The sequence below is a fragment of the Ceratosolen solmsi genome, unplaced genomic scaffold (genome assembly GCF_000503995.2).
Source record: "Ceratosolen solmsi marchali unplaced genomic scaffold, CerSol_1.0 scaffold6, whole genome shotgun sequence".
Taxonomy (NCBI): domain Eukaryota; kingdom Metazoa; phylum Arthropoda; class Insecta; order Hymenoptera; family Agaonidae; genus Ceratosolen; species Ceratosolen solmsi.
The window spans coordinates 3,045,205-3,071,424 of NW_011948414.1; the positions used below are offsets into that span (position 1 = coordinate 3,045,205).

General features: G+C 30.5%; 1 protein-coding gene across 1 annotated transcript in view; it reads right to left on the reverse strand.

Moving 5' to 3' along the window:
* The window catches only part of orb2 (cytoplasmic polyadenylation element-binding protein orb2), a 206,034-nt gene extending 180,045 nt beyond the window's left edge, over nt 1-25,989 (reverse strand). The window contains exon 1 of the mRNA XM_011506645.1: nt 24,493-25,989. Within this exon, the coding sequence (XP_011504947.1) occupies nt 24,493-25,629 (1,137 nt within the window). The 5' untranslated portion in view covers nt 25,630-25,989. The remainder of the gene's footprint in view (nt 1-24,492) is intronic.
* Nucleotides 25,990-26,220: the final 231 nt, after the last annotated feature.

The following is a 26,220-nucleotide window of genomic DNA, read 5'->3' on the forward strand; positions in this document are numbered from 1 at the left end:
AAAAAAATAAAATAAAATAGAAAAAATAAAAAGTACAGAAGTTTTTTAAACGATATAAATCTATTACGAAGGCTATTTTTATCCATAATTTAGTTGTATAAAACGACAGAAGATAAATGGTGTAAAAGGTGTGGAAGAAATGAAATTGAAAAATGGAAAAAATGTGTACAAAAAAAAAAAAAAAAAAAAAAAAAAAAACAAAATAAAAAAAAAAAAAAAAAAAAAAAAAAAAAATACCAACGAAAACTTGTTTTTAGGAAAAAAAAAACAGAGACAATAATGGTAAGACAAGACATTAATAATAAAAAATAATACTCCATAATATTTCATTTTTGTGATAAACACATGCAATGATAATGTAATTTTGCATGAAATATTTCATAGTTCATATCTTTTTAATAATTATTATGCTTACGCAAGAAAATGGCGTTAAAAATCTTAATTATTATGTAAATTACGTGACTCGCGGCTTTCTCTCGCTCTCTCGCTCTCTCGCGCTCTCTCTCTCTCTCTCACAAAATAAAAAAAAAACAAAACAAAACAAAGCACTTTTAATTGTACTTGCGTGTTTGCGAAAGCAACGAATTCACTCCAACGAATTTATATTCTGAAAAAAATCATCACAACCCCTGCCCCGAACAGCGGACGTTATCGAAAATCCAAGCAAAATTCCATCACGCTCATTTACATTAGAAACAATCGTCTGGAATTCGCTCCATAATTTCCAATAGTTCGCTCACTCCGTAAAACACATTACGACGAATCGGTCGAGTCCGTCCGAACGTCTGTCTAGCATCCCGCCATGAACAACAAAAAAAAACAAAAAAAACAAAAAAAAAAACAAAATAAAAAAAAAACAAAACAAAACCAAACCAAATAAAAAAAGAAGAAGAAAAAGCGACAGAGCGAACTAAGTGCCAAATGCTAGAATAAAGCAACAAAGATGGTGGAATGCTATTCGGCTGGCGCTAGAGAAACGCAGAAAGGTCTAGGAATAGATGCGGCCGAACTGGATGAGTAACTCGCGCTGTTCCTCTAAATTCAGAGCCAGCGAGTTTCTCATTACAGGCGCACGTATGCGCACATGCCCGCGATGTCTACGCAACTAAGCAGATAAAGAAAGCAGACGGCGAAGGAGAGACGAAGAATGATAAGAGCAACAAATAGAAGAGCGAGGGTGAGCGAAAGAGCGAAATTCCAGGCGTTAGACTGGCTGTTTTGCTTGCTCGGCGAGGCAGTGGAATATGCGAACGGGAGAAAGAATAATTTGGCAGGAGGAGGAGGAGGAGGAGGAGGAGAAGGAGGTGGCACGAGCGAGCGACGCTTTCCTCCCTCATTAAGCATCAAAATCCATGAAAAATATCACGATAATGGCAAACACAACTGCTCGACCATAAGTAATTGCTCTTTTCTCTGTATTTATAAATTAAAAATTTACTTTCGTGAATAATCCACGACTTTTCGTCCCATCCTCGATTTTCCATTTTCCATCCAAAAGTAGTAATAGTGATAAGTTCGCTTAAGCCGACAAACGACCCTGTCAAACCTCCTTATCGACCATAGCATCGGCAGTGCGGTCCTAAAATACGGGTAGAGACATTATGTTTGCCTAGAACAATCATCGTTCCTCTTGTAAGCAGTCGGGCTCGTAGCTGAAGAGTAACGAGATAAAATCGAGAAAGAGACAAGGAGGAGAAAAACACGCTGGACTACTGAAGCGCAGCAGAAACGAGGCGCATGCGAGTCGAGTCATCGTGTGCTTGCCGTTAAACTTGTCTGCTATTTGAATTTTCGAATCGCCGAGTATTTCAGTTCCTTCACCTTGGCGTTCGGTTCAACTGCAGCCTAATTTCAATATGCTTGGGAAGCCTTGGATTTCAATATCGGACGTTTGCTTAGTCTGTCCGGACATTATAGACATTATAGACGAAGAAGCTTCCTCGCTTTCTTAAAGCTGACAATTTATTTGATATTATTATATTCTCTATGCGCGCGCGCGCGCGCGTGTGTGTGCGCGTTTGTGCGCGCGTGTGTGTGCGTGTGTGAATGCAAGTGACATAAAGATTGCTAGGCTATGTATTTTAAAATGAATATTGTGATTTAAAATACAAGTTTCAAAGATGTTCTCGTTTTGAACGGTTTAAGTAAATAATATTTCCATATGCCATTTATTACTTATTATTTAACTCTAGCATTTAGTTTAATATTATAGACATTCGATATTTAAGCGCTTTATAGTTGAATTTCGAAAATACATCGCGACTCTTTGTACAACTACTCATGTCTTTATTTTTACAGAAATTATCTTATGCCTCATCATTAAATAATCATAATATTGCTAGCTATTTCATCAGAATGATATACTTTGTCACTAAAACTTCATATTACGAAATATAAATTATTTGCTGCTCATATTTTGCCATGTACCTATGCTTTATGCCAACAAATTATTATCGTTATGATAAAAAAAATGATGATAATAATAATAATAATAATAATAATAATAATAAAATCAATAATATATCACCCTCTAAGAGCAATATTTATATTTACGTTTGAATTGAATTTTTTACTTGCGAAGGAGAGTGGTTAATGGCAAACAATTATCTCGATTTTAAAACATTGCCATTTCTGCATACATATATATATATATATATATATATATATATATACACACACACATATATATATGTATATATATATATATGTCTGTGTGTGTGGCTATGCCAAAGACACTTGATATACGATACACTCTATACTCGGTAAAAAAAAAAAAAAATAAAAAGAAAAATTTCTAAAGTTGAAAAAAATACATTTAAGAACCTTATTGAAAGAACAGAAATGGGCGTGACAGATACAAGATAGCACAATCGTTTTTCAATGAGTTGCAAACGTCTTATCTTTATAATAATTCGTTACGTTATCATTAGCTAAATGATAGCGACTCTCATAAAAAAAAAAAAAAAAAAAAAAAAAAAAAAAAAAAAAAAAAATTACATACTAAAAACGCCCATATTAATCGTATCATCGTCTGTATCTTCAGTAATACCAAAAATTTATCATTTAATATTTTAAAATAGTATTTAGCTCGTTTATTATGATAAAATGCCTTTTATGTAAATGTCAAAATACAGCTTAGTTATTTTATTACGACCGAGGCGATCGTATAACTTTATATAATATTCGATTCTACAGTGAAATATCATTACAAATACTTTCAATAATAAGCGTTACTTTATCCAATTATAAACGAATTGAGTCAATAACAATTCATAGCTATAATTATTTCAGGTCACCTTCATTTTTATTTATTTTTTAAGGCTTGAAATGCATCAGTGCTTTATAACATTTGAAATTACACGAGTTTTTATGTACAGACGTAATTGCAAGTAAATTTTTGCAATAAACTTGTATACTTGTATTCGGTAAATTAGATTTTCACTATATAAAGTATAATTCGAATAATGTAACAGTAAAATTTTATAACATTATCATAATGTAAACATTCATCAAACAATCATTAAAAATTATCATTAACTTTTTAATTAATAATACAAAATATGGAATTATAATATCTAGAAATGAATGTTTTAACAAAATTTATGAAATATCAATAATCAAAATAATTGTCAATTTTTTTTTACTAAATAATAAAGTAAAACCTTAAAATTTTTTATATTTTATTTTATTATTTACGTAGTAATCAAAATGCGCGCGTCTTTAATATTATAATTCCAAATTAATTTTATAAAAGGATTAATGAAATCATGCAATTAATTAAAAAAATATATTCTATGTACGTATTATACGCATAGAATAGAAAAAAAAATTGGAATATGTTGTATTTAATCGATATTACATTCAAATAAAAACTTATTCTTATCATTTCTCGGATAAATCTCATTATTATTTGTATTTCAATTTAAATATATCAAATCTATATTTGTAGTTAAATGTACCTTAGGACATAATGAGCTAAGTCACCAAATAGGTTATTTGCGATTTCATTCGTCTCTCTCTCTCTCTCTCTCTCTCTCTCACTCACTCACTCTCTCACTCTCACTACTTTTCTATATAATTCTTCTACTAATATACATTATAACTATTTAAAGTACGAGCACGAAATTATTTCAAAGAGTTTGAAAAATATTATTCTATCAATTATAACAAAAGTCTAGGTACTCACACTATTACTTTATACATATTATTTTACTAGAAATTACATTTCGAATATTATTTTTACCTTATAGAATCGAAATGAAACTATATTATTGAAAAAGTTTTATTACGAATTGCCTTGTAATTAATTCAAATGAAAACATTTCAATTTACTCGAACTCTATTCTATTCTAAAGAATTGTTTTGTGATTAATTTAAGCTAAAACATTTCAATTTATCCCAACTCTATTCAATGAATATATTATTTAACTGTACGTTAAAAATATTCTATAACGCATTTCATGAAAGCATTTGTCAAACGTTATATTCATTGAAGTTATACAACTCTCCTATTTCGTGATATAAATCAAAGCATTTCAATTCATTAAAAAATATACCTCAATGATAATATATAATAATTCAAGAAACAGTCGAGGAATAAACAAATTGTGGAGACAAGAATGAAAATGGTAATATAACGATAAAAGGAAAGAGAGAAACATGTTAGAGAAAGAAAGCGAGAGAGTCGAAGAATACGACGTTCGCCTAATTTACAATGCAAATCTCGACTTGACATAGGAATATATATATATATATATTTGTTGAAGGAAGTAAGAATAAAATGTGTGTGTGTGTGTGTGCGCGCGCGAGTGTGTTTGTTTGTCTACATATGTGTTTATGAGCAAAAGGGAGAAGTGAAAACATCTAACCTCGGAATTTTGTGCATAGATACATGTGTCGTAAAAAAAAAAGAAAAAAAAAATAATCTTACAAAGTCTTGTTTCGATCGAAATTACGACAAAGATCAAAACTACGAGTGATAAAGAAATTTATCAAGTGAAAAAATGTGCGCTCTTATTCATTTGAATTGAGCAAGGGATGCTGTTTCTATTAATATACTGTACGAAAAATGTCTACGTCTGATATAGAATTTCACACAAATATATCTCTCAACAAGAATTTTGTTCATTACTAAAGCCTGGATTAATTATTGTTAAAGTTTATTATTACCGTATAATGTATGTTGCCTACTCATAAATTATGTTAAACAATTTTTTCTCTCAATATAACAATACTCTGAAGCTAAAAATATTCAATAACTTTAAGGCCAATGTTTACTTTGTAAATAGATAATTATAGTAAAATACAATTTATGAAAAATGTAATTTATACACCATTCTTATAGTTATTCATTGTGCGGGGGGGGGGGGTTAATAAATATAACAAAAATATATTATAAATTTGAGAGCTGCTGTGACACTTATCATAATAATAAAAGTGAGGAAGAGAATGTAAAAAAATTCAAGTTCATGGCAAATATATAGTAAAAATAATAAAAAAAAATAAAATAAAATAAATAAAGATGAATAATTTAGTCACACTTAGCATTGAAAATTCGAATTTTATTTCTTCAAATTGAAATAATCGACTATTTGATATTATACAAAAGATCGAATACAAAAGATGATTTATCACAGTAGAAATTGCCCCCGCATAGCCCCGAAACGTGCATGTCCTATGAATTCCAAGCACAAGTGACTAAAATAGTGAAAAATATCAATGGTCAATTAATAATGCAATATCGGCGTTTAATTATTTGAGACACTTGTGTCCATCATGCCATGGAGGGGTCGGCCAGCGGCCGGGGAACGTCGAAAAAGTAGAAAGACGTCGGAGCGCGACTCCCGGACGGCTGATAAATTTGGGAATGGTCACACTGAAAAAGCTGCGGTCGCCAAACAATGGGAAACTCAAGCGCGATGTAATTGCACGTTACAGGTTGCTCGTGCAATCGATTTTCAAGAGACGCCGTGACGTCGACAGGAGGGAAGGGTCCGATGAAAATAGCGACAGCTCCTCCAATTAATTGTCGGCATTGCGGGAGACTCCGTGACACGTACGTAACGCTATAACTGTATGTAATTGTCTTCCAGTAAAATGATATCTGTTTGCGACTGGATTCCGCTTATGAGCGGACTGGTTTTTTTTCCGAAATATGGCCGTAAGTGGCTGATAGCTTAGTACCTTTTTATCTTACATTATGATATTATTATATTCAACGGAGAGTTTTCCGTGAGCTCCGTGGTGAGATTAGTCAGGGATAGAAAAGCTTTAGAATTTCCTCGCATTCAATGAATCTTATAAGAGTTTAAAACTTTCTAATTAAACCTTCTTTCTATTCTATATTCTGACGCCTCTATTGACTAAAGTGATTAAACAGATTTGCGCGTTACTGCTAGTAAGAACTTGTAGTAAGAAAACTAATGAACAATGTCTTTCTTATTGGTGAATAAACTTACGAAAATTAATTAAACGTTGTTTAAATAATATTGTAATATTACTATAGTAAAGACTGGAATGTTGAGTGCAATACATTTTATTACGTAAGGTAGTACAATTGATAAATCTTAAATAATATCATTGGATTTATTTAACATTCCTTTTCCGTCTGTAAAACCAAAATTTTTTTTAGAATAAATGCAATTTTGTATGCGGCAAGTATTAAATAAAAAAAAAAATAAAAAAAATTAATGAATTTTATTCTATATGTTGACTTTAAGTATATTTTTGCTATACTAATAAATACGAATAATGAATGTTTCAAACTCAAAGTGGACGTCAAATCAGTTTAATTAATGAAAAAAAAAAAAAAAAAAAAAAAAAAAAAAAAATATACATATATATATATAAATTAACGAGTTCGAAAAAATTATGGATGATCTAAAAATATCTTGTCTTCGTATTAAAGAATTGAAGTCTCATATTAAGAATTTCTCGTAAAAATTCAATTTTTCTCTATACTTAGTGTATACATTTTTATTTTACTTATTAAAGAGAACAAATAAAATATTTGTTTATTATTTTATTAAAAATTGTAATAAAACAAGATATTTGACTATTAATGGGGCAATGAAAAAAATTTCAAACTAGTTCAACTCGATTATCGTTGGAAAAAAATTGCAATTGTTGAAAGAAATGTTTAAACTCGTTTATTATTATAAATTTAAAAATGTCATTATGAAGAGTGCGTATTTGGCAATATTTTATTTCAAAGTCAATATAAGAGAAATACTCGGTTATAGAAATTGTCAATCGAGTCACAATCACAATCTATCATTACGCTTTAAAATATTTGAAATAACTGTAGAGTTGAATCTTTTTAATAAAATATTTTCATTTTATCCTTTTACACGATCATTAAGTCCTACGATACATAACTTACTCGACTCAATTACAAGAATAAAAATATCTAATTAGCATTTAATCATACAATTAAGGCGAAGATGTTCTTCTGTTTTATGTCAGCAGACATTAAGTAATCATTTCGGTTTATAGCTTTTTTATATTTACGATAGCGTATAATTCAACAAGTTAAATTAAATGATAAAATAAAAAAAAAAAAAAATTGAACATTATGTATTTCAAAAATACAATTTAACACATTTATATGAAGTAATAAAGATAGTTGGTAAACATCGCTTTCTGTCATTTATCACAATAAATATGTAAAGATTGTAATCTACATATGCTTGCAGCAATAAAACTAATGCTCATCCCATTATCACAATGAATACGTTAAATTTAAAATAAAATAAAAAAATAACAAAAAGAGAATAAAAAAAAAAAAAAAAATTCAATATCCTTATATAATTTAATTTGAAATAGTTTTATCAAGATAGTTTAAGTTAAGAACGACGTAATATTTGTTAATCGTACAGTAAGAATAATTTCATTGAGTTTAGCTTGACAAGTATGCAAGCAGAAAAACCTAATAAAACGTATCTATGAAAATAAATTAAATGTAAATTAATTGAGAAAAATTAATTAATTTAAATGCTTGTTTATTGTGAGAGTAAAATAAGTGTTTATATACGTAAGAATTTTTTTAAGAAGATCTGAAATAAATTACGACTGCCCATTATGGAAAATGATAATGTAAATCTACAGATTTGGATCATCCTTCTCCTAAAAGTATCTAATGTATACAAAATTATATCAATAGAATATCTTTAAACGTCCGTATGCTCAAGAAATTAATCTTTTCATTATACAAAATATTAGCCACATATTATTATGATAATGTACGTATTTTTCCATATATTGTTTGAATGTAAGAAGCGATATATTTCATTTGAACTTAATCGTGAGATTTACCTACAAGGCCAATATTCTCAAATACATATGTTATCTTAAAAAGAAAAACAAAATTTTTTAATTCTACGGCATTCTAAAGTCAATAAAATTATTATCATAAATAGTTGAAAATATGTACGGGAGGCCAATTGATTTTCATAACCACGAGCTTCATTATCGTCTGCAAAATTAATATTATATTCTCCGTTTTTGTCTATATAGCAATTGAAAAAATTGTCTCTCTTAATCATAAATTAGTAATATAAATTAAAATAATATTCTAATGCACGTTAAAAGTACGTTAATTATAGTTTTGGAATATATGAGAATTTAAAGAAGAGTAGATAATGTATTAGAGGAAGATATTTTAATGTGATTGGAATTGCACAGTTCCGCTCTTAAATAATGAAAGTGACTTGATAAATCGAATTTTTGGAAGCAAGCGAATAATATATCACTCGCATCTTAACATTTAAAAGAGCAGGGAGGATTGATTAGGCGGACGAGTGAACAAATATTAAGAGAGGATTATAGACGATTTTGCTTAATGGTTTTGGCGCAATGCGACTTTATCGTGATTGCCAGTATGACCTGAAAAGCCTTGTGCCGACTTTTGTTCTCTTCTCGGAGTGCAACTACACAAGGCCTATCAATAATTTATGACTCCAACAGTAAACCGTCATCCTCCTGCTATGTACAATGTATATTTTTCATCAACCATATGTATATATATATATATATATATATATATATATATATATATATATATATATATTAACATATATTAAGTATATCAGCATTAAGTAGAGGCAAATCATTCAATGCAATTATAGAATAAGAAAGTTTAGCATTGGTGGATTAACGAGTGAAAAACTACACTGATTTTTATTTGAAAACTGATGTTTATTTGAAAAAACAATATGTATTATTTTTAAATTAACATCTTACATAGTGATAATTCCCAAAGAGATTGTTCATCGAACTAGATGTGTTAATTTTGAAATGTGTACACTCAGGCGAGAATGATGAAATATTGTGCAATCAAGTGGAATATAATTTCATCATAGAGCACGTATTATACCTTCTCGGTTCAGTAATTACTATGATTTTCTTATCATTCGCGTTATTAGAAATACTCAAAATTTTGCATTGGAAATATAAAATTGTATAAATTGTAGATCACTATAAATATTCAAATATTTTTGAATTTTTTTTGACACTGTGAGAACGTCGACGAGTATAATGTTCAAATTCATATACTTATACAAGAATATTTTACGCCTGCTGGTTTTAAAAATAAAGATAGTTTTACGGAAGATAAATATGACCTTATTTTGTGTGTGTGTGTGTGTGTGTGTGTGTGTGTGTGTGCGCGCGCGCGTGTGTGCGTGTGTTGGCGGGGAGGGGGGAAGAAAGAGAAAAAAATCAATATAAACTCACAGGTTTTCGTAAACATAATTTTTCAATTTTTTTTTTATGATATTTCGATAATTCATTAAGTATTTTCCTTATATATTGAAAAATTCTACTTTCGTGTGAGAATAATCTTCTTTCACAAGAAATACATTAATTAATTATGCAATAAAAATTATGAAATGTTAAAATAGTAAAATATACAGTAATATTGGTAACTTTTTTCATACGTAACCAAAGGAAATTCCTAAACTGCTCATGAGATAAAATATATATCATATATCTTTCAAATTTCAAAAATTAAAATATATTTCGAGCTTCTCAGTTTGGATTGAAATATACTTTGAACACTATATAATTACATGTAATCTATTAAATTTAATAATATATTGAATCTGTTAGTGGCACATAGGAATTAACGAGTTATCGATTACAAATATCTATATCGAATTTAATTTACGTTGTAATTTTCCGTGTAATCTTTATTCTGAAGTGGTACATCAACTATAATTATTAATTTTCAGCACTCTTTATTACTGTATTTTTTATTCATTTTTTTTTTTTTTTTTTTTTTTTAATAACTATATATTATATTATATATTTTGTGTGGATGTATGTATTCGGTATGTTTAATATATTTTATTACAATCAGTTATTAATCATATTACAATTATGATATAATATAATGAATTTGAATATTTACAATTAAATATTGCAAAATATTGCAATTTGCAACGTAACAAATAGCTATTTGCGGAAATGTAAATTTAAACGTTTTATTATTTAAATGAAAATGATATTTAATTATTTTTAATTAGAATAAGACAATGTTCGTTATTAGGAAAAATTATAAGTAAAAATATCGAACGAAATTCATTAATATATACGAATTTACTTAAGCTTAAACTTATATAAATTATTCGCTAAATTATTTACTAATTATTAATTTATTTCAATTAAAAATTTAATTAACTGGGCGAATCAAATCAATGTCTATATCATAATGGCATAAGATAACTTGATTATTCAGTACACGAATACGTTATAATATTATTGCATTTTAAAATTTTTAAATCTAGCACATAAATTAATTTACTATTGTATATTGCAAATTGAATGAAGATATTGAAATTATATGTGCGTGCAACATTTACAATGAGCATGAAGCATATCATTGAAGAATTAAGGAGCAACTAAGATGAAACGTGCAAATGTTATTTCAATACTTCTGTTTCCAATAAACTGAAATTCCATGTAACATAAAACGCTATAAAGGAAAATGCTTTATACTTTATCATAAGAAATATATAATTTGACGAGCAATTATATCTAGCGCTAATGAGCGAATGGTGTCTATTTGGCGAAGAAAGTTAATAAATAAAAGAATGCCCGATAATAAAGGGTTGTTGGTGAAAAAGTAAACATACAGAAACACGGTTTCGAAGAAGAAGTGGCAATATAGACAGAGAGGGTGAGAGAAAAGCGATTTTACTGGGGGTGTATGCTATCGACCAGTGGCCTAGTACGACAAGTCAATATACCGCGCGCGCGCACACGCATCGACGCGTAAGCACGCACATGCATTTGCGCAAACGTACTGAAAAATACACAATGCCAGATTACAGACACAAGTGCATCTACAGGCCCATACGGCGAGAGAATACAGTGCCGCATAAATATGTGTTTGTTTGGATGCGTGTGTGTATGGATGTAGCCTACGTAGCTTATGAAACAAACGCAATTCTTATGCAATTAAAGCGTATAAGCGATATACGTGTCACGCGTTTATGAGCACTCGTAAATATTCGTGAGTAGCGACGCGAAATTGTTCAGTTTCGTATTATAGGTGTAGGAATAAATGCAGAAGCTATTACGATATACAATACAGGAAGTGATTCCGATGATTTGAGGATCCGTGTGCCGTAATTCATACGCATTCGACTTACCTTTGTATTCCATGGACACAATGGAGTTTTCTAGTAATATCGTACTTAGCTTACCGTATGATAAAACCGATCAATTACACGACTTCATTTGCGCATAATAGGATGGGGGTAGAAGAATTTTTCGTTAATTAATATCGAATATAGACAATTATTGGCTTGTTAGGATATTTTTATATTTTACGATCTAAACTACACAGTAAACAGCAATAAGCTATTTCTGTACTAATTCGTAATGCAACGTTTATTAATCATAAATGATCAATGATGAATTAAAAATACAAAATGATCGTAAATTCGAACGAAGGATTTTCGTAAATAAACAGTATGTTTAATAAAACATTGAATATTACTTTAGCATATTGGAAATAAAATACGAAAGATTCGAAATACTATTGACTATCCAAGACTAATCAATAAATTAGTATAATCCATTAGCGAAATTACACCTATACAATGTGTAATTATTGATTGGTAATTTATTATAAAAACTACCAATTTATTGCAAATATTATATTAATTACGAAGAACGCAATCTCCACTATTTGCGACAATTTCATCCTGTCCAATCAAACTTTTTCAATTATTTGTTGTTGTTGTTTTTTTTTTTTTTTTTTTTTTTTTTTTTTTTGCTTCTTTCGAACTATAACAAATAATAAATATTCATTTAGAATACATAATTTTTTGTGAAATAAATTAAAATTTTGATTACACTAATTCATTTTCCAATGTCTGCCGAATAAATTTGAATAAGCCAGTTTAGTAATATGTAATTGTAAATTTCGTAAGCTATTTTTAATATAAACAATGAAGATTACTAAAAGAGAAGAAAATAAACATATCTACGTAATTTTCAAAATGGATTTATATACACTATTCAGAGCAAACGAGCTCTTTCAAATCTGTAAAGCCGTACTCGTTTACCAAATTTGATATTAAATTGTCTAAATTTAAGATAAGAAATTTCAAAAGCATCGATTTTTATCAGAACGCATACACACAGCCGACATACATATGCATACGCATACGTATAATGAAATAAATTGTTATAGACGATAGTTGCATAAGTTATCGATAAAGAAGCAAACGAAACACAAATAAAACAAAAAACCCCATTTAATTAGTCGACTATGATAATGCTTATTATCTTTTTATAAAATTGAACGATTGATTTCGGCATTTATGAGATGAGCACGTGTGTTGCAAGTTTGTGCTAATGCTCCACTAAAAGACATTTATTACCAAGTACTCACTGTTTTTTCAGGTTACTTGCCGTCTCTTTTCACTCGTGTCACTGTATATGACTATCCACTGCATAAATAAAACTGCTTAAATATACTACACGTCAATCAATGATATTTTACGTCTAATAGGCTTTCATTAAATAATCTATATTTTTAAGGATACGTATACCTTTACTTTCCATTAGCCAGTTTACCGATAATACACATACATAGACATGCGTGTCTATTAATTATTATAATTACTATTTCTTCAAGAGGAATTATAATAGATAGTTATTTCATTCATTTATATTATATTATATTATATTATATCCACAATCAGTCCTTCGCATAAAAATGAAAATCATGCTAATTTTGTTGTATAAAATATGATTAAAAGAATTAATTTTTCACGGATCACTTTTAATCTCCTTTAATTATAATCATACCCTGGCAAACGAAAACAAAAAAATCCAATCGATATTTATAAGAGTGGCACAGTTTAAAAATATAAATATTTTGATTAAATAGTATTTACTTAAATATAAACTTATCGTAGCTATCCCTAGGGAAATAACTGAAATATTTCACCATATTTTAAGATTAATCGAGTGAACCTAATTATATTACGTCTGCGAAAACAAAGACCAATCAGAAAAAAAAGTTTTTTTTGAAAAAGGTCATACAGTAAGCTTAGGTCGGTTATTCAAATGCCGGCGGCTAATTTAATTCATGAATAGAAATGAGTTTGCTTCGTGACATCACATCTTTATTGACATTAACTTAAGTATTAAAAACCTATTTTGTTCAAATGTCTCCGCGTATTTATAGAACATTTAAAGCCACTGCTAACTTTCAAGTGTCTGCAAACATCCGCCGAAATACTACAGCTGCTGACTACTATTTTATCTACAGTAGCCATAATCTTACTATTTTCATAACTGCAGCATTAAAGCATGTACTATATTAGGAATAAATTAAATAAATGTCTAATGGTCATGATAAAATAGCGAGTAATACAATATAGCACTGATAGACAAACAAAAAAAACAAAAAAAACAAAAAAAAAAAATAATAAATAAATAAATAAATAAATAAAATAATAATAGCCAATAAATTTATTTATAAGCTATTTATAAACTATGTAATATAATTTTTCAATTAATAATTATCATTATTGATAATTGTTTATAATTTTAGGGATATATTTGATTGAAATAAAATAACAAAAGAAAAACAAAAAAAAATCCTTTCCTTGTTGATTGAAAACAATTGATTTCAAGTAGTTTCTGGTAAAAATTTTATTAATATTTTTACGATCATCCAATTCTAAATGCTCTTAATTTATATTTAATTGAATGTATATATATATATATATATATATATATATATATATATATATATGTATATATTTATATATAGATAGATAGTTAATGCAAATTAACAAAAAATATCGTCGAAATGATAGAAATAAAATTGTACAATGCACACGTTCGTCCTTGTTCCCGGCTTTCTCTACTATCTCATCATCACACTTCATTTTCACTTTTGGCTTTTCTTTCTTTTTATTATTTTCCTGTCTTTTTCTAACATTTTGTAAATTCGAGTCTATCTTATCTTATCAACTAGTTTATTGCTACGACCACGCAATGCTTCTTCCTCTATCACATTTTTTTCTTTCATTCTTTTTATATGTCTGTCGTTCTTCAAAAGCTACTTTCTCACATCGTTACGCACCATACCGTCTACGTTAACAATATTAAGTTCTTACTAACAATTGGAGATTCAAATTTTATTATTTGTCCAAGTTTTCTAAAAGCATGAAATAGTTTATTCACCGAATGATATTTAATTGAAGAATGAATATTTCTAAACTTGTATTTTTTTTTTTATTATTTTTTTTATTATTATTATTATTTTTTTTTTTTACATAAATTACGTTTCTGAAGAATTATCATTAACATTTATAAAAGATAATATAAAATTGTATCCTACTAATAATACAATTTACACTCAATTCGATATTTACCGTATCTAAAATTATTGAAAATTTTTAAAAATTATTAATAATATTCATCAAATTAAAATAGCATTAGCAATGTTTTATTGTTAAGTCTCGATCATTAATAGTATAAAAGAAAAACAAAAAACAGAAACAAATATCCTACATCGATAGGTATTAATATGTAACATTTAATGAGTTATTCAAATATGGAGATAATTAGAATACAATATAAATATAATTCGTTTGTTTAAAAAAATGCTTTCATCAATTATTATTATTTATTAATAGAACAAAATTGAAAATAATTCTTTCGTTTAATATTTCATACATTAAATGTTAAATAAAAAATAATCCAATCAATCCCTATAATAATTATCAATAATTTTAAGTTATTTAGTATCTTATATAAATTTTTGTGGTCTCAAAGTCGTAAGATATACGAGTGAAAATAGAAAAAAGAATGTGCTTTCTTATATTGGTCATCAGTAAAATTGTGTAAATGTAGCTGTAATAAAAACCACTTAGATTCACGTTTTTTTCTTCTTCTTTTGTACTCGAAAGAGGTCAATTTTGTAATGAAACGACGCAAATGCGTTATATATATATATATATATATATATATATATATTATAAATCTTGATAAATACGTATTGTTAGATATACAAATATTATATTAAAAATTTTTCGGTTTTTTGGTTTTTGACAATGGATAAACATTAAATGACAAATTTTTATAATTCAGATTCAATATATTTTTATTAAAGATCTTTTATGCAAATATCCGTATACACTATTGTAAAAATAATTTATTGATTGCATTATTTAGTTTTACAGTCGGTTATACAAATTTTCAGCCATTTATCCAAAAAAAGAAATACCAAAAAAAAAAAACATTATTCTTTAAATGATTAATGCATAACCCCTATTTATTTTTTTGCATTAATAAAGTATATCAGTATTAATAAAATATTAACTTACTTATTTTGTATATAATATTCTGAGACATTTATTGTTTGTTAGTTTTTTTTTTGTTTTTTTGTTTTTTTTGTATTCATTATTGTATATAATTTGTTATATTGAAAAACAGACAACATACTTACATTTATAGGCAAATTACCTTTTCGAATAATTCAACTGAGGATATCTTCGTATTATCATTTATCTGCTATTATTAATTGAAGTATAATAACAATTTTCAATTAATTGGTAATTTAACTAAAATTGTCAAAAGATAAATTAAAAAAATCGTATGTAGATACTATTGTTAGAATTATATTCTTCAAGTGTATCGAATAAAACAGTAACAACTCAAGAGAAAAGCCTTGAATTTTATCGATGGAACTTTCGTTTACTGGGCATATATTAATAAAATAAACAAAGTGTTTCTTTTCAATCGCTTATACTATTTTCATAGTCTAACTCCGAGTGGCACGATTGCACACATATGCGTGCAAATATATGTAAAGTGAGTAAGATAGAGAGACAGGCATTGTAAAACAGAGACAAGGATAGAGAAGGAGGGAAGATGAGAGGGGCAGAGGAGAAAGAGAGAGAAAGAGAGGGAGGGACGGTAAGAGAGAGAGAGAGAGAGAGAGAGAGAGAGAGAAAAAGCGATTACCTAGCAAACATCGTTTTCACTTATCAAGCAATAAAAGTACTGCGCGCGTGAACGAAGCGGAGTAACGTGGCGCGTTACTTGTTCCTCTCTGTTTCTGTCTCTCTTTCTCTCTCTCTCTCTCTCTCTTTCTCTCTCTCACCGTCCCTCCCTCTCTTACCCCACCTATCCCCCGACCCTCCATAACTAACAAATACTCGGGCGTAAGAGCTCGCAATTCACATGTGCCTCCACATCTACACGAACTTTATCTCTTGACACCTGTAAGTTGCAACTTTGATTCACCTTGAGATTTCAAACTAGTTACAACAGGTGCGCGAACTTTAAGCGCTGCTAGTCTCTATTTCATATTGTTATAATTATAATAATTTTATTGGCCGATGAAAGATTTATACGCACGCGAATTTCTCAGCTATGATAAATAGTTTAAGAACTTCTCTTTGTGATTGAACACATGGAAAGTTCTATACGCTAAGAGCATTATTCATGGTTTATAATCATAAAAATGTAGCATTATTCAATTAGTTAGTATACTCATGTCGCTACTGTAATTTTGAATTATTCAATTTTTCATTTAATATTTTGTAACGTGTGATCAATAGGTTATATGTTGTTAAATTTTTTTTTTTTTTTTTTTTTTTGTACTTCGCATATAATCTTAAAATTAGCATTAAATGCTTGGCACATTTTGTATTAGAAATGATAATAATGAATAGATAATGAATGTCTTAACATTTAATAATAACACATAAGAAGCTAAATATAGTTTATTCAAAAGATATGAAATCTAAATGTTCTTGTTTAACTAAAAAGTAGTCAGTTATTTGCGGTTTAATCGAATTTATCATGCAAATAAACGTTTTAATCGACATTTTAATGTCAAAACCCTTTAGTATTTATATGAAAAACAAAAACAAAAACAAAAACAAAAACAAAAAACAAAAATAAAAGAAAGAAAGAAAAACATAACAATTAGGAAATATTAATTGAGTTTTTATATGTAGCTAACATAAATCGATTGTAAGAAAGTAATTTGAAAATCACATTAGTTTAAAAATCATTCAGCGCCAATATTAATAAAGACGGAGAGTTATCAGAACTAAAATCTTATTTAGTATTCAAACATTGCAAATACCATGAAATTGTATTTAATTTATCTTCGAGCGAGCGATAAGAATAACTTCCTATATAAATTTTAAGCTTTAAATATTTTGTTGAAATTCGTAAAGAATATGTTATCATTGATTTATTTTCATCAATTCTAATAAATTTGAAAACAGAAACTTAATTCTTCTAGGCTCACTTTTTTATTCCTGTCATAATAATTTTATTAGTTTATATTTAATCGTTTTTCTTAGTATGAATACAGCACTTATAGCGTAGTTGTCAATCGTTCAAGTACAAATATAACATAAAAACAGCAATTGTACATACGTATTTAAACTAGTGAAAAATAGCATTGCAAAAATTAAATTTTTCTTTTAATTTTTCTTTTCCAAAGAGCTTTATCATTCTTGGATTATAATATTAGAATTTTTGTTTTTTTGTTTTTTTTTTTTTATATCGATATTCGAACATTCGATACAACGTAAGAATTTCATTGTTACTAGCAAAATTTGCGATTCAAAAATTTTTTTTCGTTTTCAATACAATATTAGTGACCCGAGCCATTTTATTCGACTTCTCTTTTTAAGCTCATTTAATTTAATAAAAAAAAATTAATGAAAATATTCCATGTAATGGAAAAAAACATTTCATGATAAATATAAGAAATGTAATAGAAATCTATAAAGATTATATTATATATGAAAGAATTTATATTATTATTAATTATTATCATATTAGATTGTAAACTATGTAAACATTACAAATATATTTAACGTTATAAATGCATTTTCAGTAGTTTGATTGATTTGTATATTAGTTTGAATTGATAAAAAAAAAAAAAAAAAAAAAAATTTAATCTATTAAAAACTGATATATAATTATTTGATTAAGTACGTGATGATCCATCGATTTAGTCGTTCCTACGAGGATTTATTGTTTTATTTTGCCATTATAACGAAGAAATATTATTTCACAGCATGTGCATTGAATTTATCTAATTTTTGGTTTTTTACAAACTTATTTAAGCAATTTTTCCAATTAATTCTTTCAGGTATATTTTATTTCGTTTTATTTTCATTTTCACTGGAATAGAACAATTGATTCTCTTGATTCATAATGAACATTTTAAGAAACCGTAAATAAGCAAATATAACTAGTACAAAAATTGCTGTAAAACATTGTTATTTTTTATCTCTATACCATCTGATTTTCTGAAAAAAATTCAGAAAAAAAGTAAATAGTAATGATTAAATTACAGTATTGTATTAATAAGGAGTTACGAGCACAATGATATATCACTTCTATATAGAAAAATTTATGTTTAAGTTATATTATTGACAAATGTTATGATCGTAGAATTGCCATTATCATTGTACTTTTTATTATACACACACTCACACACATATATATATATCGTTAAAAAAAAAAAAAAAAAAAAAAAAAAAATCTCTTTGGAAGTTTTTCTTTCAATTCGCCGTGTATTAATTAATTGTTAAGCTGCATTATATCCTCGTACATAGAAATGAAGTTTTATTAGTCCAAATCCATTATGCCAAATACAAATAATTAATATTGAATACATTATGAATAGCGTTAAATCGAGGCTAGACAAACTTGTCTTGAAAGTTTAGTTAAAAAAAAAAAAAAAAAAAAAAAAAAAAAAAAAAAAAAAAAAAAAAAAAAGAATACGTCACAAAATAAGTCACAAGTTTAATGTTGACGTGAAATTCTTATAGAATAATGATTAAATTAAGGTAATTAATTATAAAAGCAACCGCACGAAGGATGTTTGATTTATTTTTAATCGTTTGATTCGTAAAATTATGATTTCCATAATTAATGTTAAAAGAAACCTCGATTTCTCTCGAGTTAATTACATTAAATTTATTTTCTAATGTAAGGTATTTTACGAGAATTTCCGGAATTAAATCAATTATATAAAACGAAATTACCAATTGTAACGCATTATGTAGTAAAATTGATGTCACAATTTGCGATATGAATTTAAATTTAATTAATAGGCACTGGTGTACTAGTGATCGTAAAAAGTGCATTAAGACATTGACGAATTTTATGGATAAATAAGTTTTATAACCGAAAATCACGCGACCTCTCGGCCTAAGTAAGTTTCAAGGCATAAGGTAATCAACGGTAATCCTGACGTTCGGAAACTCGTAGCTTCTATCAAAAATAGCTTCTTGCACGGAAAATATGCACACGGGCGCTCGATCAAAGCCCGAAGAGACAAACCAGCGGGCACGAGCTCAGCCTTTCAGCCGCGCAATCTCATTACGAAGAGTTAATTAATCTCGGGCTAACCGACTGTGTGGCTAACACACAGTGATAAGGTGCTTCGCCAGTGGTTGTGACTAATTGTCCAAGGACATCGAAGGGCCGAGATATATAATAACAATCGTCGGGGCCATTGGGACTGGGACGCCATTGGGGCGTAGTGATAAATTTCCTGGCTTCGATAATAATTCCTCGATAATAATTCTTCCATTCTATTGCCGTTTTATTAATTCGCTTGGTGAAGGGACGTCGTGGAGCGCCTTGGAATCAATGACAAATCATTTGAAATTTGAATTTATTTGCACCTCTAGATGTTCATCACGATTGATAATCACAATGCTCGTTAAGCGAGCCTATCGTCTCGTCTAATTATTTTATTAACAAGTCCTCTTATCGCGTTCCCTCTTTACGCTTACAAATTGATAATACAACTTGGTAGCGAGGACCATCGTTCCACCACCAGCTTCTCCATGGATCGACCGAGGCGACATCCCCGATCAATATTCTTGAAGCTCGATGATCTTACACCTCCGTTAGATAGGACTTTGTCATCGAATTGAGGGAACAATACAACAAACATTCGAGCACAACGACCGTCTCGTTCCTTCGATTTATCTCTGTCTCATTCTCAGTCTTACTCATCGTGGCCGTTGGACTAGGCGGCATGCACGAGAAGGTTATTTTCGGCCGTTGGGTTAAAATAGCTGAGCTTAAACTTCTGTTAGACACTTAAGAGCATCTAACGGGTCGTGAGGGAAGTGGGTCAGAAATCTGTCGGTGAGGACGCGCTTGTCGCCAATAACGGACTTGGGGGATCTATGGATCATCCTTATTTATTCGCGAATGATCCTTCGAGGCTCATCTCCTACTAATTTCTATTGTTCTGAATTGCACATTTTTTTTGTTTTTGTTTTTGTTTTTGTTTTTGTTTTTGTTTTTGTTTTTTAACCCCCACCTTCTTCTTTTCTTCTTTTCTTTGCTTGTTAAACTCAATTTTCTTTTCTTCCGAACTATGACGTTTCGTTTATTTGAAGCGTCATTTATTTCAATGGATATATTTTTTTTTTTTTTTTTTTTTTTTTTTTTTTTTTTTTTTTTTTACACTATTTGTAAGAAGACACGTACGTCTTGAATATAAAAAGACTGCATAGGCACGGATGAACTCGAAGATATTTCAGTACTTTCGTCGATTTATTTTAAATGAGGTATCGACATTCGTAATGCGTTAAGTTACTACAAGTATAATTATTGTACATCTATTAATGGAGCTCGAGGCGTTTACACTTAATTAAGCACATTGTATTCATGGTTCAACACAATACATAATTTAGGCTTAGATATTTTCGGTACGATTGAAAATGGAGAAGAACAATTTCAAGATAGATATACATCATTACAAATGAGATATAATATGTTTCTTTTATTTATAATGTTGATAGAAATATTTATGGTTTGCGTGTGTTTGTGTTTGTTTTGTGTGCGCGTGTGTGTAATTTTGTCGAATGAAGAGCTTATTATAGTTTCTATCTATTGATTATGTTTATTGTATTTCTTTGGTTTTTGTTTTTTTTTTTGTTTTTGTTTTTTTGTTTTTGTTTTTCCTATCGAAAATAAAGCCAAAAATCGTCCAGCTACGTGAATATCAAATAATTCATTAATTATTAATCATTTGAATGCGCTCGATTGAATTGTAGCGCATTTAAAATATCGTATAAAAGCGTAAAATTATGATCTAAATGATCTAATTGTGACATAAATAATTATTGTTGTATCGTATCTACACCATCTAAAAATACATATCGCGTCAAAGTATTAATCTAATAACAAAATGATACATTAAATAATCGAAAAATGAGTTGGTAAGATGAAATGATTACTAAACTTGAATATTATAATCAGTCAAAGTTATGAATGTGTCGAGTGTAATAAAATTTATGAAAAATTTATATGTATTCACGGCAAGTAAAGAATAAATTTTACTTGTGTGCAATTTCTGATAAAGTATCGTGTCATTCAATGATACTAAAATATACTTTATTTCTTTCGTATTTTATTTTAATTAAATAAATCGTTTGATTTACTGCGTATATATATATATATATATATATCATTATTACATTTATATTATATCGTAGGATAGAAATAGATTATTTTTATTAAGCCATTAATATTACTGCTAATCTCTTTGCAATGAAAATACCTTATTTAAGAGATTTATTAGCAGGTTATCATTTAGAGTACTGTGAGATATATTTAAAGCATTTCATAATCATACATCTATAGAGTAATTCGATTAATTAGTCGATTATATATAACTAATTTTTATTGAAATTTGAAAGAAAAAGCGAACAATTATATAATTAACGACACTAATGCAATTCTCCATTTGAAAGTTCTATTTTGTACTCCAAAATAATCAATTTCATTCTTGGACAGTTGCATTTCATTCCTAAAACTTGACGTTCCCTCAAACGTGTCTTTGAATAAAAAAAAAAAATTATAATATACATCCTGTTAGAAAGCAGGCAATCTTTATCATATCTCTTTCTCTCTCTCTCTCTCTCTCTCTCTCTCTCTCTCTCTCTTTCTCTCTCGCTTTCTCTCTATTAACGATATTCCATTTTTCAACACAAAAGGAAGAGTCAGAGTCCCCTAGCCTCGGATTTTCGAAATCGCTTTCCAAGCCCAGAAGCCGAGATAATATATAATGAAAAAGGGAAAATGTTGCTCGCGCACATAGAAGCTGCGCAATATAGAGGGAGACGGGGAATTTGGTGCAACGACATAAGAACGAAATACGAGCGGAGATCACCGCGTGGCTGCAGCCTCTGGCGAGTGGCTAAATTTAAATGAAAGCCTCGAGGAAGGCACGCGTTGCATAATCTAGCAAGTGAACACGCGACACATCGAGAGGTCGACCGCCTTCCGCAAAGTCGATGCTTGCTTTTAATTTCTCATTTTTGTTGTCTTACGCACGTGAATGCTGGCTAAGCTCACCCGCTGCACAAACACTTTCTTCGCTCTCAACTTATCTTCATTTTCATTGTCTCGGGTAACTCTGCTTATATATCATCTTCGTATATAAGCGTAGCCATGAGAAAATTTACAACTCCCTTTATTTGCAGCTTCCTTTAATTATTAACCGACTAGATATTTCGCGGAATATCACGGATTATACTTTAAAAATGCCTATGGCTATTGAATATTTGTGTACATTGATATTTATTAGCACGACGAATTACACGGATTAGATAACTGTGTGCGGAGTGGTCTTTATATTTAAGAGATAGTAAATGGAAAGTTCAATGATACGCTCACATCAGTCTTGCATAATATTGGACAAAGTTGTTGTTTTACTTCTTCTTAAGTCTCTGTCTAGAAGAACAGAAGTCCCGCAATGCACTTTATCAGTGGAAATATATATTTCGTTAAATTTTACGCATTTATTATTTACTTGAAGAATTAGTGTTAATATTAGCTTGGTCTTCTCGAGTCATCTCGCATTCGATAATTTTCCAAATTTTCATTAGAAAAATATGTAATATAGGTGTTATGTAATATGAATACTTTATTAAAACATTCTCAACACTATTTAATAAATTTTACTCTTCTTTGTCTCTCTCTCTCTCTCTCTCTCTCTCTCTCTCTCTCTCTCTCTCTTTGATACATACAAATGTATCAAATAAATATCGTATTAAAAATTCTATCAATAAATTATTCAAATCACTGTTTTATATTTAAAGCAGGTTTATTTAAATAATCTAAAAATTATATAAAACAATATATATTGTACTTTATAATATTTCCCTACCTTCCAGTATTATTATATTTTAACTATTGAACTATTTCACTAGTAAAAAACAAACTATATATCAAGTAAATTTTTCAGATTTAATTTTGTATTCGATAATATTTTGATTATTATCATTAGATTCATTAGATATCAATGATATGATGTGATAAAACATAAAAGTGTGTTTGTGGTAAAAAATTGCAAAAAATCAAAGCGATATTTTTTTCGTTTTTTAGAAAAATGAAAATTTAATGTAGTTAGAATTTTCTGCGTGTATTATTATTGTTTATTAATCAACTTAATGATTTAACCAAAGCAGTTATTAAAATGCTCTCTCCAGCATTTAATCGTAATTACGAGTTTAAGGAATTTTAAAATGCAAAAGTCTATCTTTTATTGGACCGCTAATGCCAATAATACACGATGAATGTAAATTTCTCAGTAATGTCATTGTCATTGTCATTATCATTGGTCGTCGTTATTGTTAATGTTATTGTCGCTCAACGGGCTGATCTAGCTTTCAAATATGATTTTTTTTTATCTTTTTTTATTAAATCATTATTAAATTCAGCATATGAATTGCAGAGGTACCGGAATTAAAATTTATTTATCCGTCATCGTAGGCGACAGTATGAGGAATAAAAAGTGGAGCACTAATGGCAATCAAGTTGCGCAAGATGTAGAAATGCTAGAGAGAGAGAGAGAGAGAGAGAGAGAGAGAGAGATAGAGAGAGAGAGGTGTTGCGTAAGTCGAGCGAGTAGTGGAACGACGAAGTAGAAAGAGATAATAAGTAAGCGTTGGCACGCACCTGCTGATAAGGTGTCATCTGGAGAAGATCCCGTTCGTCAGCCGCGGTAACCTCGAACGTCGGTGCCGGTTGTATAGGATAAAGATTGCCTTTGCCCGGGTAGGAGGTGCTCCTGCGAAACTTGACGGGGCTAATGCTGGACTGATGGGCCGTCGGCCCGGGGTGTCCGGGAAACGTGGGGCTGGGCTTTCTACCCTGGAGGCCAGCGACCGCGGCTACAGCTGCAGCTGCGTGCAGATTCGAATGAAGGGGCGGCAGGTTGGGCACGGACCTGCCGCGGTTCCAGGGCGAAAGGGCTGGGCTAGCGGCGGCCGAGTGCGCCGGGTTCTGACCCCATTGCTGGGCCGTCTGGGGTCCGCCGGACCACGCGGCATAGCCCTTGCCCTGGAGATAGACACCCGGATGCGTGCTGTGTTGCTGCTGTTGCTGCTGTTGCTGCTGCTGTTGTTGCTGCTGTTGCTGCTGTTGTTGCTGCTGTTGCTGTTGCTGTTGTTGCTGTTGTTGCTGTTGTTGCTGTTGCTGCTGTTGTTGCTGTTGTTGTTGCTGTTGCATGCTATGACGATTGCCCGGTGCGGTGATGCCCCCGGTGTGGCCGCTCTGTTGGGGGAAGTTGTGGCTGGCTGTGATGGCTCGGCGTGCGCCTACGTTACCCGAACTGGCGAACAAACCGGCTGGACTACCAGTGGGAAAATTCTGAAAGGCCGCGATCGAGCCGTTAACGGGCAGCGCGTGGAGGCTCGTGGAGGTGTCGTCGGCCCAAAGGCTGGGCACTCTAACGCTCCCCTCGTTGCCGAATGCCTGGAGGCTGGTACCACTGCCACAGCTAATGATGGGATCCTTGTCGATGATGGTCGAGGAGGAGGAGGATGAGGATGTGAGGTTGGCGACGCTGACGGCAGCGCTAATGGCGATGCCCTCGACCTCGGTAATAATCTCTTTGCTCTTCTCGTTGCTGGGGTCCGCGACGAGGACGGTACCGCCAGGCGAGAGGGGCGCTGATTTCACGCTGGCGCCCTGCTGCTTTTCGATCAGCAGGTCGTCCTGCATGATGCTCGGATTGAAGACGGAGACGCAAGGAACGGGACTGCAATTCGTCACTGGTGAGAAGAGACTGGTGGCACCCACGTAATCGCCCATATAAAGGTGATGGTTCACTGTGCGCTACGTCACAGTGTCAAAATTTCGCGCTGGATTCGAGCGATCCTCGGGGAATCGAGCCTCGGTGGCTCGGAACTCGGATTTGGATGTCGATGAGCTCGCGTGCCTAGATCCGCGAAATCATTGGCGTCTCTGCCCCTCTTCTTCCTTATCTAAATATCCGAGAGCTTTGCACATGCGTGCGCGTACACGCGATATCCCTTGGATTTGTTTTGAAGAAGGCGTGCGGGTGCAGCCTTAAACGTAACAATAGTTGTATCCTGGCAGCACTTCGAGTTGCAGTAGCGGTAGCAGTAGCGATGGCTCTGTGTGTTGTCGTTATGATTGCTGTTGTTGCTACTGTTGCTCTTGTTGTTGTCGTTGTTGTTGTTGTTGTTGTTGCTGCCGTTGGCGTTGCTGTTGTTTTGGTATTAATGAGCAGCGATGACCGTAGTAAACAATATGGGATTATCTAGTGGTTGTTGTTGTTGTTGTTGTTGTTTAGTAATAAAACTTAGAGTCGTCGTTGTCGTCGTCGTCGTCGTATTAGTCGAGATCGTCGTCGTTTTAGTCGTCGTCGCCGTCGTCGTC